Raw genomic sequence first — 19,678 nt, forward strand, 5'->3', positions numbered from 1 at the left:
CAGACCCCCCTCCTAGTTCCTGTGTGCCCATGTTCACCTTTTCCAACAGCCCACAGTGGGAGCAGGCAGGTGGTCCTGCACATGACAGTATTGCCAGATGGGACAGATTTGGGTTGGCCAAGGATGCTGCAGTGGCATGGCCCAGGAGGAGCTGGTGGGACGCACTGCCTTGGGAAGCTGTAGTCCTCTACTAGCACTGCAGGATCTAGGCACAAGCGGTAGGAACACCTATTACTGTTGCCTTCTTTCTACCTCAAAAGTCAGTACGATGGTGGTCTCTGTGTAAGTTGGGTGAGCAGCTATTCCGGTTCTTTCCCTTGCATCCAGAGCAGAAGCATGGAGGAGGAGCAACAGGAGCCTTTTGTCCCCGAGGGGCAGAGGGAGCTCCGCTGGGTGGAAGCTGAGTGTGGTGATGATGAGGCAAGCTGTGAATGGAGAGAACTGTAGGACTGCTCGCTGAGCTAGAACAGGGCTTGACACCCTGGGCTGCAGAGGTTGTGAGCCAGGCTTCTGGTCTGATGGCACTGGGGAGGCTGATGGTGTGTCAAGCCCTCCCTGAGGCCTCCATCATATGGGTGGTAGAGAGTGATCCATGCTCTGTGCTGCTTGTGCCTAGGTCCTGCTGTGGCTTGTGTGAAGGGGGGTGGGGGCTGTGTCCAAGCTCCTCCAGCCAGGAAGAGGGTGTTTTTGACGAGGGAGGCAGGGAGTATGGGGTTTCTGTTCCCTCTTTCCCCTGCCTCAGTCCTACAGAGTTGTAGTCAGAGCCATTCCTCTATCCCAGCTGCTTCAGCCTTGGCCAAGCAGGAGTCCCTTAGGCTCTCCTTTCTAATGCTGCTTACAGAGCAGAGGTCCAAAACTGGCAAGCTGAGACAAGCGTTCTTGCCTTTCCCTCTATCTGGCGGGCTTGACATGCCGACGCTTCTTCCCATGCCAGCTCTTCTTTGGAAGAGGCTGCTATGCAGAAGTTGAACCAAAACCTCACAGTGCTCTCCTTAGGTTTGAGACATGATTGAAGCTGACCTTGGCCTGATGCAGGGCACTTGGCTGCCCAGGGTGGCCTTGGCTCCAGCACAGGAGACACAGGGTGGGTCAGACAGAACTAGGGTGACACCCTCCCATCTGCATCTGTCAGAAAATGGTTATTACCCCCGTAGCTTAGGTTTGTCCTACGTCACCAAGCCTATCACCCCCTCTCTTTACGGCCCCTCACCAGTTGCACAGCTAGGCTTGAGTTACATTTGGGGCACCACCATCTGAGTTCATGCCCCATAGCCCGACCCTCCACTCTAAAGAAGGTCATGAAGTGATTGTACCTAATACTGTCCCCACCACCACCCTCCTTCCGCAGCAGACTGTGGCGTGTGTCCATTTCTTCTCTTTGACGTCTTCCATATTGTACATTTCCATAGCAATGATCCCTTGGCCTTAACTTTGGAATTTGGAGACTATATGCAAACATGTAAAAAGGCTCATGAGTATGGATGACACTGGAATTTTATAAATTCTAAAATAAAAACCTGAAACAGCTCAGAGTGTCATGGGTATTATTTCCATGGTGGGTTTTGATCCAGGGCAGCCCTTGCTCGGCTGGTTTGAAGAGTTCCAGCTTGCACGCGTCAACCTCTGCTGCCGCGATGCCCTTGCTGAGGTGAGGCTCATGCAGCAGGCAGCTGGGTCAGGGCGTGGAGGTGACAGCAGCAGAAAAGGCAGCAGAGCCCTGCGCCTGCTCAGTCATGGGGGCTGTGGGGAGTCATGAATGAAACTGGGCATCCAGATGGATCTCCACCCAGTGGTGAGCAGGGAGGAGAGGGGCCACCACTGCAGGACTGGGAGGGACAGTCTGATAAATGGCAGCAGCAGCTACACCATCTCCTAGCCCTGTCCTGAGGGAGTGAGCAGCCCTTCTCTCTGCAGCACCCATGGGCTACTCGGAGTGAAAGCTCCCATGGCTGGTCCCTTATTCCAGGGAGCTCCTGCCTCTCCCCACCAGCTTTCTCTCTCTCCCAGTGCTCCAGCCCTCCCCACCGAGAGGCCTGTCCCTCCCCATCTCCAGGTACTCACCAAACAGCCCCTCGACCACCAGCAGCAGTTGGACACCCAGGGTGTCTGCTTCACCAGGACCACCCAACTTCCTCCTTGGTGGAAAGGAGCTTGGTGCCACCAGCACTTCAGCTTCCTGGGGATATGAGGGTCCATGTCCTCACCTAAGCCCCCTGCAGCACACCTGTATCCTGAAGCCCCATATGCTGCGCAGGCTGATGATCTGCTTCCCCACTGTGATGACTCCCACAGAGTCAACCCAAGTCGGTAAGTGGCTCCAGTGTGTTGCAATCTTTCTTGGCCATAAATAATAGACACAATCACAAGGAAGTTTCTTGTGTTAAGATTTAATAATTATTATTATAACAACAACATTTCAAAAACAATGAGTGCATTGTACACAAGATCTGGTATTCAGTGCTTTTGCTGGACCATTTGCTCTGCGAGTGTAGGTGTACTGAAGACCTGGGGAGTGAGTGGTAAGTGGATAAAAAAACCCAGCTGGGACATTGCTGCAAGGAGGGCAGGAGAGAGAGAGGGCAGCAGGAGGCTCAGAATCGAACAAAAGTGGCATCGATCTGCCGGACAGTGGGGAGGGTCAGCATGATCTTGCGCCGGTACTGGGGGTCCTTCTGCAGGGGGTTTCGCTCCAGATAGACAGTTTCCAAGTTCTTTGCTCCCTTCAGCTCATCCAGGTCGCTCCAGCTCTCGACCAGATTATCATTCATCTGCAGAGCACACACAGGCACCCTCACACACACAAGCACTGCCAAAGTAAGCATGGTGAGCAGGAAACTACCCACAGCACTGCTGGGAAAGCCCTAGCAGGACACTGAGACAGTCTGTAGTGTCCCAGCCCATATGCTGTTCGTGTAAGGGTTGGAAATCTTTGTTAAGTGTTTCTTCTACTGTAATATCTATCATTACTTTCATGACTTCCTAGGAAACATTAAAAAAGGTCCCAAACTGATGTGAGAAGTGACATTTTCCTCTCTCCTCTTCCCCACAAAACCTGCTCCTGTACACCAGAGAAAGCACCGAGCTCTCCTGTTCAGGCTCTTCTCCTCTCAGCCTGGGAGCTGCCTCGGTGGTGGCACTGCAAAGGAACTCCCATGCAAAGGAATGACTGCTTCACCTGCCTGGGCAAGAAAGCCAAGCGTGCAAGGTGGCCATGTGCTGTCCAACCTAGAGACTTCAGCCACCCGTTGCTTTTGAATACAGAGGCAGTCACTACACCACCACCACCTTTAAAAATATTGCCCTGGTACTCCTCAACAACTGTAGTTCCTTGCACTGGGCATCCACAGTAAAGTGGGAAATTTGTGCCCCATTTGAGAAACAGAGAATCACACAATAGTTAGGGTTGGAAAGGACCTTAAGATAATCTAGTTCCACCCCCCCTGCCATGGGCAGGGACACCTCACACTAAACCATCTCACTCAAGGCTCTGTCCTGCCTGGCCCTGAACATAGCAAAGGATGGAGCATTCACAACCTCCCTGGGCAACCCATTCCAGTGCCTCACCACCCTCACAGTAAAGAATTTCCTCCTTATATCCAATCTAAACTTCCCCTGTTTAAGTTTTAACCCATTACCCCTTGTCCTATCACTACAGTCCCTAATGAAGAGTCCCTCCCCAGCATGCCTATAGGCCCCCTTCAGATACTGGAAGGCTGCTATGAGGTCTCCACGCAGCCTTCTCTTCTCCAGGCTGAACAGCCCCAACTTCCTCAGCCTGTCTTCATACAGGAGGTGCTGCAGCCCCTTATCCTCCTCGTGGCCCTCCTCTGCACTTGTTCCAACAGTTCCCTGTCCTTTTTATGTCGAGGACACCAGCACTGCACACAATACTCCAGGTGAGGTCTCACAAGAGCAGAGTAGAGGGGCGGGATCACCTCCTTCAACCTGCTGGTCACGTTCCTTTTGATGCAGCCCAGGATACAGTTGGCTTTCTGGGCTGCAAGCACACACTGCAGCCAGCTCATGTTCATTTTCTCATCAACCAACACCCCCAAGCCCTTCTCTGCAGGGCTGCTCTGAATCTCTTCTCTGCTTTTCTCTTCGCTACACGGCAAATAAGCAGCTCTATTTTCTCCAGCTGCATCCCACTAGCTAGTTCAGTGAAAGAAAACTGCTGCTTCATGGGAACTGTCAGTGTTCCAGCTGAGGAAGGTTTTGTAGTTAACACCCTGGTCTAAGATCCTGAAGAAAACCTGCTAGATCTTTCCTTTTGCTACAGCTCATCACAACATTACCTGAGCCAGGTCACTGGACCTTCAGATGTCTTAGTCCCTCCACTGGGGATGTGGTGCTGGGAAACTGTCAGAAGATTCCCAGAATCTCTAAGATTTGAAATTCTGCTTCCTTAAGTTGTTACAGGACTTCATGTTTCAGAAGGGGGTGTCTCTGCATATTTCCTGACCTGACCCAAGCCCCCCCCAATGACAAGGGGCTTACCTACTTAGGGTGCCAGAAAGAAACAGAAGCAACCCTAAACAGTTATCCACCTCACAGGAATGGATGCAAGAAGATAGTTTTGTTTTCTTCATAATGACATGAACATATGAACTCTGCTCTAAACAGGTACTGTGCTCTACTGCACTGGTGAGACAATATCAACTTGCCCCCATTACACTGTCATGTTCACTTAAGGAATGATGCGATCTGCAAAAATAGGACACAGTAGGGCTGTTTCATAACCCTCACACATGTGAAGGCAGGGGCTATCTCCTAGGTACAGGCAGGCTCCTTAACACTAAGCAAAGCCCTGCAAAGAAGTTTTTAAGATGAACTCTTTTCCCTGAGGAAAGCATCACTTACTCTGTCCATGCAGACTGTCAAGCTGACCACCAGAACAGGAAGAATTTACTCCAAGACACACAAGTACACACCACCCTCCCACTGCTCCCTACCAGAAGGGTTTTTTTCACCATTGTAGACATTTCAGGAACAACTCCAGGCTGTGCTTACCCAGAATTCCTGCAGCTCTGTTAGGTGACTGACATTTTCAATCTTCTTGATTCTGTTGGCTGCAATGTCCAGCATTGTGAGTTTGTTCTAGACAAGCAAACACAAAAACATCAGACTGAGTTTCCTTTCATCTTCTCCGCCTCAGTTTTTCCAGGCCCAGAGCTGGAAACTGTCAGAAGTAGACACTTTATTGCCAGCCTCTTGCACACAGCACAAGAACTCTCACTGCCTAAACATAGCAAGGAACACTGTTTTAATTCAGCTGGGTCACTGACCTCCCAGTCCCTCTGGAAAAAATGAAAGCAATCACTGGCCAGATGGCAACTGCCAGCTGAGGACTCCTAAAAAGTGAACTTTCCTTGCAGTACATTAAGAAGAGAAACACATTAAAAATCAGCTCTTAAGTGTCTTCTTGAGCAGCAGAGTTGAAAAACTTTTGGCAGGAGGAAAATCAAGTTTTAGAAGTTTTATGTTTTCCTGCCTTGCCAGCCAACTAAGTTCCAGACTGTCTCTGCTCTCTCACAATGCCATCTACTGTCAGGCAAGAATGAAAACACTACAGGCTTCTGTGAAATCAATCCTATCCAGACATCTAGAAATATATGTTTACATGAAGCCACAAGCCACGGCTTGTCTCTCTTAGTCCCAGCTCCAGTTGCTGTCACACTGAGACCTTCTCCTTGGGTATCTACAACCTGCTGTCTGAAAGGCTGCAGCAGAGACAGCCAGCTGTGGCCATCAGTCTCTCCACTGCTGAAGATCAGCCAGGCTACTGCATTAATCACACCTTGTGTTTCCCCTCCCCGGGTCATGAAAATACATCTACTCCAGAAACTCTGGAGAAGCTTCACCCATGCAAGATATTTTAACATACATAACAAATACTTAGATCTTTGTGGTCTTCTGAAGAGACTGAGGACCCCAAATACAAATGGGGAAGCTGAGGAACAAAAGCTTCCAGACAAACACAGCCACTAACAGGAGCAGCTTGGGGTAACAGCCCTGTCACACACTTAGCAAGAGCATGCTCACATTGTTCTCTAGTCCCTCGATAACTTCAATGCCGTTGTGGCTGAGGTACAGCTCACGCAGATTCACCAAGCTCTGCAGCCCCTCGATCTTGGTCAGACGGTTATTCTGAAAGCGGAACAGCAGTTTAAGTCAACTCTAAACAAACCAAACCCCAGGGGAGTTACTGAAGAAAAAGCATGTATTTCATATATTCATCCATCTGAAGTATAGATGGGCAGGGAAAATAGTCTGCTTGGGTCCACACTGATCTTCCTGAGCTTAGCTTGTTCCATCAAGCCAAGGCATTTACGTTTAGAAGAATCAGACTCTGAACTTCCCATCAAAAGTTGTAGCCTGAAAGTTTTCCATTTAGTGTCTTTGGACAGGCCTAGGCCTTAATAGCATTAATTTTTTTAAGTCTTTTCAGTGGAAAGGTCAGAACAGGAGTTACAACACTTCAATCCCAATACACTCCACAGAAGATAATTCTTTACATCTTATAGAATAACGATGCGTACAGGTACTACAACATGTAGTGAGCATGCCTGTCCCACCAACAGCTGTAAGAGGTACCAGAATACACTACCACTGTCATATGGACGAGAAGGTGACTCAATGAAACAAATTTGTTGAGTGTCTTTTATTCCACCTTTTAAAAAGAAAGAAACTTTCCATCAGCTCGTTAAGGACAGATTTCATTTAGCACAGGCTTGTTCACGTTTATTCCCTCTTCAGGAAAGGTTAGTGACACTGAGCCCTTATAACAACTTCCTGGGCGTAACTCATTTGATGTTACTGTAATGTACTGGGAAACTGTATTTCACGAAGGAAATAAGGGATAACATAAATTTCCTGTCTTTCTTGCATAAAAATCAAGTATTTGTTTTATCATTTTATCAGTACCTGTCAATCTCATTTAGTATGTAAGAATGAGAAAAGTCAGCACAAAAAATATCACACTTTGTTCCGGTACAGGAGTTTGACTCAAACACTGAAGACCTACTGATTCAGAAGAGCTTATCATAAATTACAAGACTGTTCATATAACCAAGGCTGTTCAAACATAACAGTACAAAGTAGAACTAATACCTGTATACTGAGCACAGTTAAGTTTGTCAGTGCATCCAAGTTCTGGAGCTTGGTGATTTTATTCTTTCCAAGGAACAGACTGTCAAGATTAGCCAAGGCATCGATGTTTTCAATTACCTGCAAAATGACCAAAGGACACAGTGTTATTGCTGCGATGCAGAACTCCAACCTGTAGATGTGGTTGGCATTTTCTAGCCTTAATCCACGGAGCTGCACTCCTGAGAAACACAAACTTGTCAATTCCACAATACAAAGCATGCACAAGGTAGGGCCTCCCTTGTGACCCAAGAGTATGTGCAGGACTATGCAGCGACAGTGAACCTCAGCCCATGTGACAGCTGGCTTGTGGCACTGCTATTCAACACAGCAAGGGCTGTGTCACTGCCCCAGCTGTTGCCTCTGCTGCCCAGGCAGCAAGAGCAGAGAATGGAAAGGCTCAGGGAGCACTGAAAATGACATTGCCTGTACCACAAGGTGCGTTCTGGGCAGGAGACGCTCCTTTGTGAAGCAAGAAAAATCTCTCACTAGTGAATGAAAAGAGAATCTGGGAGGAGAAAACACAATTTGCAAACGCCCATCAGTGACCACACAACACACAGACAAGCTCTTCAGCTTATCTGCACAACAGCTGTCATGACCAGGGTTAACTGTCTCAGGCGTGTATGTGTTCATATATTTAATTACTGACTATATATTCTTGCTACTGGCGAACATACACAGACCAATTAAAGTGATGTATGTGTTTTAAATACACATGCTACTGGCAAAACATATACGCTACACCAGTTTAAGTCCTGAGCTCAGCCTTCAGTGGGAGAAAGTAAGGATCTCTGTGAGGCATTCTTTATTTACAAAGGAAGGAGCACCAGAAAGCATGAAGAGAAGAAAGGGCAAGAAAAGGGGAAAGGGGTGGGCTTAAAAAAAGGCTCCTTGAAACTGAAGAAAACAGAGGATTTGGACGCTTAGTACCTTGTGACATCTCAGCTTTTCCACATCCTTTTTGTCTGGCAGTTTCAGAGACTAGTAGTGCTGGTAAGACAGGCTACCGAGTTCTACCGCACCTTAGGTTACTGTGTGTTTGTGTGTGCGTGTATTTACCTGCACATGTATAAAGGAAGAGGAAGATGGACACAAACACACACACTATGAATCAAAGATACCCTCTGGAAAGGAAAGCAGCTTTTCAACCTCTACCCCGCAACTGCCACCAGATTCAACATGTTTATCAGCTCAGATTTGGATTCACCCTCCTTCTAGCCTGCGGACTTACCCCTGTTTTGACTTTGCAAGAAAATGATAGATTTGCTGCTCATTGGTAGCTCCCCCAGCCACGAGGAGGAAATACTTGTGACTCTTGAGGATACTGAGAAGATATAGCCAGGGGAAAAAAACAGTCCTTAAAACTATAAAAAAGCCACAGGTAAGTGAGAGTATGAAACAGATGGACATGAGGGGAAAAAGATCTAAGGAGCAAATAAATAAGTGCTTGACTTATAGTTGCCTCAGTCCAAGTCTGGAAAAAAGCATGGAATGTGTCAGCTCAAGCATGAAGTTCTGCCTCCCCACCATTCATACAAAAGGAACAGAACTGCAAGTGCTTAGTAACTCATGACTGACTCACTCCAAAAGGTTAGAGTGTGCAGCAAAATGACTAAGACAGTACTACTGCGGAAGCTTTAATGCACAGAGGATGAGTATATGAGGCACCTCAGAGCCAAGAATGCTGCCTGAACAGAGTCCATAGGCTCTTACCCTAAAGAGTAAGGATATGCCCACCTGTAAAGCACAAAGCAAGGCCACCCTCCCAATAGGAAGCTATAAAAAGAGTTCGAGGCACCCCAATTAACAGGAGATGTATTTCTTCATGCCTGGCCTAGACACAGGCTACCCACTCCAATAAAGCCATTAGTAGCATAGAGCATAGCTGTCTGAAGAATAGAATTAGCAGATAAACAGAAGAACACTGCTAAAAATGAAGTAATTTAAGAAGCTCACCAATTCCACAATACAAGCATATGTATGTTACCCAAATAGTGATAACTCTGGGGCTCTGAGCTGTTTTGTTAATATGCTCAGGCTCAGTGCTGAGAAAACACACATAAAATAAATGTAATCTAATTGTTTAAAAGATATTCTTTGGCTTGACAATATTAGTGGCAACGTACCACCTAAGTATCAATTCAGAAATCTAGCTGATTTGTTTCTTTTTGCAGAAGGTAGTGATGCTTAGATATGGAAGACAGCACACTCTTGCTTAACCCAGCTTTTGATGTGTAAGGATCAATGTGCTTAGCCTATAGCTGAATAAAGGAAAGTGCCTCTCTCTAAATCATGTTTCCCCTACCTATGTAAATTCCAAGGTTCCTGATCACTCACTTGATCTAGCTGATGCTCTCACACTCTAGATTTATTCCCCTAAGTAATTTCATTTACAAAATAGAATTTGTTTTTGATGGAAAATAATTCAGTCCAATTTACCTTTAGGAGCAAAATAAAAATTTTCCAATTCATAAAAGCAGCATACATTTCTGCCTTAAAAGGCTGTTATAATAGCTGAAATTTCCTTTTCCAGAAAGAGAAGTGTGCTTGCACAAGGCTTGAAATAGAGAGGACAAACAGTTCTTTCCCTAATTTGCGCTTTCAGCCTAACAAGTAATTTTTCAGATACTGTCAATGAGGAGCACCAGCTTATACAATTTTCAGACTGAAATGCACTCATCTGTTAGGAGTATTATCTAAAGCGTACAGAATTGAAAAAGCCTCTAAAAATCAATAGTTTACTTTGCACGTGGCTAGTCTTTTGTGTCTTCTCTTTCACCAGTTCTTTTACAAACTGGGCAAAACGCAGGGAAGCACACCTTAAGGAAGGACAGACTACTCAGAACTGCTTCTGCTTAAGTGGAATAGATTTTAAATCACCTACACTGAAAAAGTCACAAACTTTACGATACAGAAGTACTCTGTAGCAGGAGGAAAACATCACCTGCAAAAGGCAACACACATGGGTTGCATGAGTTTGCTAAAGAAAGAAATTAATAAACAGTATTTTAGTAGCCAGGCACTCCATGCGCACATGATTAAAGCACACAGCATGCACAGCAATAAGCAATTACACATAAAATGACTGGAACAATAACAAGAACAAAACTTCAAGTGCAAGTCAATTAAGTGCACTTTCAGAAAAGGTTAACCCCAAGCCAAAGAGCTCAGAACTCTCCCGCTTACATCTCGCAGAGCAAGCCTACCCGAATTCGATTGGATCCCAACTCTAACATCTGCAGCATGTGCAAGTTGCTCAAATTCTCAATTTTGCTGATTTTGTTGTTGACAAGGAAGAGTTTTTTAAGTTGGCTAAATTGATCAAGTCCTTCAATGTGTCGCAGAACGTTAAAGGAGATGTCCAGGATCCTGAGGTAAAACAAAACAAAGGTCACTTCGGTCCATCAGGTGCAGATGACTATGAAAGACACTTGTGAATTGGTGGAGAACCTCACTATCTGCAGAGATCAGATTTTCCTAGGTCTTGAAACTACAGTCGTGTTACTTATTTTTATTGGAGATAGCAACAAATATAACTTTCAAGATACTTCTATAGTGTGTCAGGGAAAAAAGATAATCTGTCACATGCAGAAAACAGCCCTTGTTTTGCCCAGCCATGAAGTACCACTGTGGGAGGAAGCCAATCTTCGCTACTGAACACCCCCTGGGAAAGATACATGCCTACATGATCTGCCTTCTACAGGACAATATCAAGGCCTCCCCTAAGCATGAAACTGTGAAGAGCACTACTCCTTCCCTAACACCCATCATAAGAAGTCCTAATCTCACCTGAAATCTCCTCAGGAATAAAAACCTGTCACACCAAGCTCTCGCTGCCAAGAGCGAGGGGTGCCTGAGTGCTTCCACACCTGCACAGAAGCTGCAATCACCTATCACTCAAACTGCCTTATGCAGCACATGTTTCATTTCCAGCTGACTGTCCCGGGTGAGCCTCAGGTTAATGAAACTAGTTGACTGCACAGGTTAAATGTTAACAGATAACAGACATTACCCTTTACAGCACCCAAATGAATCATGAGAAAGGCCTGGGTGATAAATACTGGAATAAGTGCAGCATGAGTAACTCAGTGCTCAGCAAACCACCCTCAAACTAATCCTGGTGATTCCCCTGGACTCACTCAAGTTCCACAAGAGACTCCAAGTTCTCAATCTTCCGAATTTGATTGTCATAGAGATCCAGTTCTCGCAAGGTCTGCAATTGCTCCAGGTTCTCAATGCGCTTAATCAAATTCTGACGGAGACACAGAGTCTAATAGTTGGGGAAAAGTTTGAAAACAAACAGGAAAATGGATATGAATGGCATTCAGACAATAAAGTGGTTTGTTTTTTTTTCCCCATTAAGTTCTGTTGGGTTTTGGTTTGGGGCTTTTTTGTTGTTGTTGTGTTTTGTTTGGGGCTTTTCCATGTGGGTGGTGTTTTTTGGTTGGTGGTTGTTGTTTTTTTTTAAATAGAATCTTTTCTTCTTTCATTCCAACTCTACAGAAGGAAATCTTTTTACCACACAGATGGTCAGACACTATAACAAGACCTCAGAGAGACTGTCTAATCTCCTTCCTTGGAAATACTCAAGAGCTTGGCTGGAGAAGACCCTAAGCAACATGCTCTAACTGAACTTGCTTTGAGCAGGGCTTTACTAGAGCCTTCCAGAGGTCCTTTCTAATCTATGTTATTCTATGTTAAAGTTCCTGTGCATGTACAGCATGTACTCCTTAGGATAAACCCTGATGTGTACAAAACCAACTTGTAAAACCCCAGGATTTTTATTACTTGACAAATGGATAAACACTATCTCCTTCAGTAAAACCTGAAGTGAACTCATCAGGATCTCAACCTATATCTGCCCTCTTATAGGTCATTCTCAAATTCCAAGAGGCATTCTCTTAATTCCTTAAGACTGATACCTTCACTTTCTTGAGCACCTCAAATCCTTCAATCTTCCCAATTCGGAAATGATTCAAGTCAACATCCTGAAAGAAAAATGGAAAGATTCAGCAGTTGTTTCAAAACACTTTTCAAAGACCAACCTGGTACTTTGTTCTAAGGAAAATGATAGACTTACAAAATGTGTAACACATTAAAACTCCCCTTCAAAAAGCTAGTGAAAACTGGGTTTGGCACATGATTTTACCAACCCCAGGGGAAGCAGGTGGCCTAAGCCTGTCAACTGAAAACACAGTATCTGTGAAAAGGCAACAGTCCTTTCCTGAGTCTGAGCACTGCTTTGTCAAAATCAGAAATCTTTTGCAGTAATTTCTGATTTTACCGAGACAGACAAATTCTGCTGTCTAGCATGAGTGAAGTGTTGCATAACATTCTCTTACCCCCTTTGCTAGCGCTGAACTGGAACACACCTCGCTATTTCCAGTTCCAGGCCTCAGACTAACAGGAACCACTGATAGTTCAAGTAACCTGGTCATTTTGTGAATGTTAACTCTGCACTGGCAATCAGTCGATGCACTTCACATCTATGCTGTCCCGTCCCAGAAGTTCCAGTTTTGCAGGTCAGTTAATTAAAGAGAAATAGAGCACTTCACCCCACCCACACTCAAAACCTCTGCAGCTAACTGGCTCATGAGGCTGTCAATGCCAAGACACAAAGCTGGTTAAATATCCATGCCAATTACAAATCATGGGTCTGACAGCAGCTATCAGCTCACTGGTAGCCAGCACCTCCAGAAGAATTAGATCTTTTAACTGGGTTTCAATACTTGCCTTTGCCTAGACCTTTTCTTCCTGCTGTATAAAGCCCATAAGGACAAAAATCTGCCTTTACCTCAGCTTCTGGGTCCAGGCTAATTGTTTCCATGTCCACTGGGGTCTCTGCTTCTTCTGCAGGAGAAGCAAATACATTATGAAGTTCTACCTGACAGCTAAAGGCAAGATAACAATGGCTAACATCTAGAGAGGCAAAGGGAACAAATGCTCCTCAGAAGATGCACAGTTCAGATACTCTGTTGCATTAAAAATATTCTTCACCTATTTGACTTTCATGGTGACAGCTAAACACCAAGCTCTCTTAACAGAAGTTTTGGTTAGATGCAAAAGACATGCCTGTGTAGTTGCTGGATAATGCTGCCTGAAGGCTGGGCAGGATTCCTTTTCTTTACACTTATGGCCATCATCCCTCTGATAGACACCTCTCAGAGTGTCTGTGCTCCTCTGATAACCTAAAACATGGCCAAGGACTCTTAACTATCTAGTGACAGTGCCAGGAAGGAACAAGCATTTCAGCAACCCCACCCTTATCTTTTCTTTCCTGATTACTGTCAGCTTTTGTCAATGTTGTGCACACACCTGCATGGATTTTTTTCAGTGGTGTTCCCACGGATCAATACTGGGTCAGTCTTATTCAAGTTGTTTATCAACAACCTGGATTAAGGGCTAGAGTGTATCCTCGCAAGTCTGCTGATGATACAAAAGCCTGGGTGAGTGGCTGATAGGTACACCTCAAGGCTGTGCTGCCATCTAGCAGGACCCTGATAGGCTGGAGAATTGGGCAGAGAAAAACCTAATGGGGTTCAACAAGGGCAAGAGTAGGGTCCTGCACCTGGGGAGGAAGAACCCCAAGTACCAGTACAGGCTGGGGGCTGACCTACTAGAGAGTGGTTCAGCTGAGAGGGATCGGGGAGTATTGGTAGGTGGTAAGTTGACTATGAGCCAGCAGTGTGCTCTTGTGGCCAGGAGGCACAAGAGTGTCCTGGCGTGCATTGGGAGGAGTGTGGCCAGCAGGTCAAGGGAGGTGATCCTCCCCTTCTACTCAACCCTGGTGAAGCCACATATGGAGTACTGCATCCAGTTCTGGGCTCCTCTGTTGCAGAATGACTCTAAGAGCAGGACCATAGAGTTCTGGAGGACTGTGCAAGCAAGGCAGAGGGTGGCCCCCACAGGTGGCCAGAGACCGGACCTGGGAGGAGAATGTGGAGGAAGCTGTGGGGGCTAACCAATACTGTTATGCCAAGAAGGAGTGGCTGAATACCACTCCTATATATGTGTGAACTGCGTCACAAATAAAGTAGAAGTTGCTTATCACCCATATTGGGTTGGCCTGTCTGCTTCTCCTCGCCGCTTACACTCCTCAGTACAAGAAAAACAAGAAGATACTGGAGAGAGTCCAGTGGAGGGTCACAATGATAATCAGGGGTCTGGAGCATCTTTCTTATGAGGAGAGACTGTGGGAGCTGGGCTTGTTCAGTCTAGAGAAGATGAGACTGAGAGGGGATCTCATGCATACAAATATCTCAACAGAAGGTGCCAGGAGGATGGTGCCAGACTCTTTTCAGTGGTGCCCAGCAAGAGGTTGAGGAGCAATGACCATAAACTAGAACGCAAGAAGTTTTACCTCAACTTGAGGAAGAACTTTATGTTGAGGGTGGCAGAGCATTGGAACAGGCTGCCCAGGTACTTTGTGCAGTCTCCCTCTCTAGAGACATTAAAAACCCTCCTGGATGTGTTTCTGTGTAACCTGCTCTAGGTGGGCCTGCCTTGTCAGACTAGATGATCTCCAGAGGTCCCTTCCAGCCCTAACAATTCTGTGATTCTGTGGATGTCCCTTCTTTTGTTTGACTGAACTCACTAATATGCTAGAAAAACACGATCACGCTGCATTTTTTTTCTTGGAAAATGTGTTTATAGCTCTGGAAGACAACCCAACATTTGCCATGCTTGCACAGCACAAGAAGGAGTGAAGTTTACTGGATAAATTCATGCTGAATAATTCACGCCTGATTCCCATTCGTTGAAGGCAGAGTGCTAGTTGCATCAACTTCCAAAGAAAGTCTAATTTGACTTTGCAAAACAGACATACAATATGCAACCTCTTTCCCCTTCTGTGTTTAGTTTCTGTACCAAAAAACTAAAAAGCTTTAATTAGTCACATCCCAAAGGCTTTGCATTAACTCCTGCACTACCACATGCAAGCTAATTCCATTAAGCCAGAAGTAATCACTGTTCTTATAGTTCAGCATGGTTACAGCATTCTTGTAAATGCCAAATGTCCCTTATACTTCACAACTATTTACCTACTGATGCTTGGCACCATTAAGTAGTACTGTAAGGATGAACAGTACAAGCATTATAGTTTTTAATACTGCTATCAAACGCCAAGGTTTTGATAGCTCCATGCACCATCATTTACCTTGCTGTATCTGGGCTACTCCTCAGGCATTTCAACATGGAAGAGCACTAACTGAACTGACTCACAAAGTTACAACTGAAAAGCAATCCTCTGTCCTTCATTTTAATATTCTTTATAGCATAAATTAGTAGGAAGCATAAATGGTTATTTTGGGGATGCAAAATGAGCCGGTAGGTTTGGTGACATTTAACTGTGGTATAGAAATGCCACCAAAACTGACATGCATGCATACATACACCTGTCAGCATTTTAGCAGTGGACAATATTTGGATTTTCTTATTTTTCTTCCAGATGAGGAGCTGTGCACTTCAGCAGGGCAGTGGGACACCCTATCCTGCTGCTACCAAGGCTGCATCTATTTGACCTATTTCTAGGGTGCAAAGGCCACCAGCACAAAGTGCTGCAAGCCAAACAAGTACCTAGCTGAACATACAGCCAACAGGAACATGGTCCAAATTTGGAACAACAATTATTTCAGATATCACATAAAACCCAAAACTGTTCTCCTTGTATTAAGCTGTACTAGTAGTTAGTGCTTATGGTGAGCAAATTTCTCCTTTTGAGACTTTAAAGTTACCAAACCAAAGCCAGTCATGCACTCTGTAAATAAAAAAAATAAATACTTAAAAAAAAAATAACTCTGGTAAAAAAACTTTGGCCTTGTTTGGGTGGCAGAAAAATGACGAGTTTCATCACAGCAGCCACTACAGACCACTTCATACATACGAAGCCTTGGCAATATGCTAAATACCTTGTTCTGGGATCTGTCAAAGGATAGCTCCTCATATTTTTTGCCATATGGCTTTAAGCAACCAGTGTTGGTAGAGCCAGCCTGAGGAAAAAAAGGCACTCGGGTCCAAAGGTGCAAAACCACATCACACAGGATATGTGTATCAAATTCAGTGAAATAAAAGCATGTTAAAACTGGAGGCACTCATGTAACAAGGCTAAATCTCAAAGTTTATGTACTGTGTATAAAACACTCTCCCACATAGCAGTCTAAGTGATGGGTGTATAGTGATAACACCGATAAATCAGTATGAGCATGGAAATGTTACATTTTCTCTCAAAGAAGAGAAAAACAGTTCTACCCAATTTACAGTCCTATCAATTGTCAACCAACGTTTTATTTATGAACCAAGCGGACACAGAACACTCTAAACTGACCCTTTTTTATCATCACTTTACCAAGCAGAACTGCAATTTCACTTGCATGCAGTTAGTATACAAACAGTGCTTCAGTTCACACTTTTTAATGCAGCAGGTTTCTCAAGGGGGAATAAAACATTGCTGTGGCACTGAAGTTACTTCAGTGAATTCCTGTGTAACCCACGCCTGCAGGCTGCACAAGCTTTGGAGATGTAGGAAAAAAAGACAGCATTCAGGAAACCCAGATTCCGCAGTATGGAGCGGTAGTTACTGAGTTACATAAGTTCACAGTACCACAAGCATTTAGAGCAACTAAAAGCCTAACTACACTTCTTAACTGCATATGCATGAAACATATTATAAATAGCCAAGTTATAAGCTTTCTGAGCAGAGGCACTATTCCTCAGAGAATCAGATAAATGATGAAGTTGAAATTTCAGCTGCTGTAGCTCTTTCTATTTCTGACCTGCTGTGAAGAATGTAGAAAACTCTTCAGCTTCCATTCAAACAAGAAACTCAAAAGCTGGCACAGAAGCTAATGCAAATGTTCCAAAATTATCCCTCTGCTTGGTTTCTGCCCTAGAAGTTTTCAGAATCCTAACACGTTGGAAGAAGTAGTAACGATACGGTGTTTATATTAAATAATATCAGTGCAATTCAGCACCAAATCTGAATGCATTTTTTTTGCCTTCACTGGAATAACAGTGCATCACTTGAAGTATATTCTCCAGCATTGCAATTTCTGGAGGAGCAGCATAAAAATATATAACCCCAAACTCTCAGCTAAATTTTGTCAGCTGAACAAATACTCAGGGTTGTGCATGCAAAGGAAAACTGCGACTGATCTGCATGGTTGTGTTAATCATATAGTACCTGGGACATACAATTTGCGAGGTGAGCTCTGAATACTTCTACAGTCATCACCACAGCATGCTGTAACTAATATATAGGGTTGGGTGTGGGGTTTTTTTTTTGCAATTAACAATGAGTTAGACCTACACAGAACTCATTTAGATTCGTTAAGATTCTAATGGGCAAAGTGAAGATTAGGCGAGAAATGCAGCAGGTGCATAGTCAAAAAGAGACTGAAATTTGCTCCATTATTTCACTTCCATTTCCATACCAATAGTAATCACATGAACATCTCTATAAAAAGGATGCCGTTATATCTCAGATTGTTAGCTAGCACCAGAAGCCCAAGTCATATTGCCATACATCTTCAGAAATGGATCTGCTCTGACAAAGTCTATACAAGCCACTGTAAAGCAAACCTTTCCATCAAACATGCACAGGCTTAAAAGTCTGTCAGCATTTCTACCCAATGCCCTAATCCAAGCAATAAAAACAGCACCAAAAGTCAAGAGGATTCAAAAAAATGCAATTTTGATGCATCTTAGACTTTTTAAATCTAGGAAATAAAAACTGACAGCTTCCCTCAATCTATATAGAAACAGGAGTCTCTGCCTTCCAAAGCAATCTGGCAACTTTTTAGGCAAAAAAACTACATACACTAAAGCAGAATTATGAAAAGCTGCTTATGTTAATTTCTAATAAACATTTACAGCATCTTTACACAGAAAATTACTATGTTTCCACAAAAGCATGAGTAAAGGTGTTTTGCATTTTGATATTGAAGATCTCAAAAGAAACACAGACGGATAAATAAATAAGAAAACACCAGAGGTCTAATATCAGTGGCTCCATACAAAGAAGGCAGCTTTATTTTAGCAATAACACTACCATTTATTTATTTTTAAAGAAGATCGTCTAAGGCAGGTTCATGTTGTTAACTCACATCAATACAACCATCACATAGCCACAAGAAACACAGAACACTGACACACACACATGCAACTGGACACACTGGTAAGACAACACTTCCTAAGGTGACCGTTTACATTGTCAAGGTACCTGTGGAGTTCTCTCCATTCTGCTCATCTCTCAGGCTCTGCTGACTGAGGTCTGTCACTAAGCGAACTGCTTGCTTCTTCCCTTCCTCGTCTCCTGACTCCTCTGACTCAATCCGCTTATCAACTGTGTGAGATACATAATAGCAAAATTAGGCTATTTTCAGCAGTGGGGTAGGGGGAAGAAGTAGCAAGCAGATACAATAATCAAGATTCACATACACCACTATGCAGTTAGTAGAAGTCCTAAGTTAACTAAATGAAAGGTTTAGTCTTAAATAAAAGGCCTCTTACCCCTTGTTTCTACTTTGATTTTGGATGCACTTTTTCCTCCCATCACATCTTCCTAAAACCAACAATCTGGGAAGAAGACTGGAGGAAAAAGGAAATTTCTTAGATCAATGAAGTGCAATTCCAAAGACTACTGAGATGGAATTAGAACTATTACATTTTAAAAGCTTTTAGGAAAAAAAAAAAAAAATCAGTATCATGTACAATAGTACCAATGACACAAAGAAGTGAAGACAAAAGAATTAAAAAAGATATAAAACCCTCCAGATAAAAGCAACCATCTCCCCTGCATAACCTACAAGCTCCCTTCACCATTTACCCAGCCACAGCTCTAGTGGCTACCCTGGTCCTGAGGACCTGAAGTCCCCTGTTGATCTTCATCCCCCCCCCCGTTTATTCTCGTTTCATGGGCGACTGAGGAAAAGCAACACCTGGGGATTTCTTCCTGATCATTTTTTACATCAGAGTCCTCTCCACAAACCCACGTCTTCCACCTCTCGCGCGCGGAACCGCCGGGGCGAGGGAAGGCACCACTTCATGATCCAGGTAACACATACACACACACACATATACACACACACACATACACACAGAGAGTGGCTCACGGCTCGGGCAGCCGCCCCGGGTCGGCGGCCAACCAGAGCCCCGTCCCCCCGGGGAAGCCGCTCTCGGGGTGTAAACCCAAGGGCTGCCTGGGAGCGGAGTGCCCCATCCCGCGCAGCTGGCAGCCACCCCGCCGAGCGGCGGTGCCCAAGCAGCGAGCCGTCCCAACCCCCTCAGCTGCCGTGACCGTGCTGGCCCCAGAGGACTCTCCTTACCCTCCATCATCTCCTGCGGTACCTCTCCGCTCCCCGCCGCCATATTGCTTCTCCTCCCACCGCCCCCTTCCGGAAACCGCCTCAAGCGTCGTCACAGCCAATCAGAGCTCGCCGCTGGTGGCTCGCAGCAGCCAATCATCTGCAGCTAGCGCGGCCTGGGGGCGGGGCAGTGCAGAGGTTGCGAGCCCTCGCGGCCGTTTGGAAGTTAT

General features: G+C 44.9%; 1 protein-coding gene across 2 annotated transcripts; it reads right to left on the reverse strand.

Moving 5' to 3' along the window:
* Window positions 1–2,373: 2,373 nt before the first annotated feature.
* Window positions 2,374–19,607, reverse strand: PPP1R7 (protein phosphatase 1 regulatory subunit 7). 2 transcript variants are annotated; one of them, XM_057408421.1, is made up of 11 exons: window positions 19,470–19,576; window positions 18,655–18,732; window positions 18,365–18,487; window positions 12,944–12,999; window positions 12,072–12,137; window positions 11,289–11,419; window positions 10,356–10,518; window positions 7,111–7,227; window positions 6,043–6,147; window positions 5,011–5,097; window positions 2,374–2,768 (listed from the first exon to the last, which is right to left on the reverse strand). In XM_057408421.1, the coding sequence occupies exons 2-11, from the start codon at window positions 18,695–18,697 to the stop codon at window positions 2,592–2,594; spliced, it is 1,068 nt and encodes a 355-aa protein (XP_057264404.1). In that variant the 5' UTR covers window positions 18,698–18,732; window positions 19,470–19,576; the 3' UTR covers window positions 2,374–2,591. The 2 variants fall into 2 exon arrangements, with proteins under 2 accessions (XP_057264404.1, XP_057264405.1); XM_057408422.1 differs by lacking the exon at window positions 18,655–18,732 and having other exon boundaries at window positions 19,470–19,607.
* Between the last annotated feature and the right edge of the window lie 71 nt (window positions 19,608–19,678).

Source organism: Pezoporus wallicus, unplaced genomic scaffold, assembly GCF_028554395.1.
Source record: "Pezoporus wallicus isolate ANWC-B61680 ecotype Strahan unplaced genomic scaffold, APGP_CSIRO_Pwel_v1 contig_4238, whole genome shotgun sequence".
Lineage (NCBI taxonomy): Eukaryota > Metazoa > Chordata > Aves > Psittaciformes > Psittacidae > Pezoporus > Pezoporus wallicus.

Coding starts and splice junctions, on each gene's coding strand:
- PPP1R7 (XM_057408422.1), bottom strand. CDS start 19,512: ATGGCGGCGGGGAGCGGAGAGGTACCGCAGGAGATGATGGAGG. Junction 18,488..19,469: donor ACCGCAGGAGATGATGGAGG/GTAAGGAGAGTC, acceptor TATCTCACACAG/TTGATAAGCGGATTGAGTCA. Junction 7,228..10,355: donor TGGGATCCAATCGAATTCGG/GTAGGCTTGCTC, acceptor GTCATTTTGCAG/GTAATTGAAAACATCGATGC.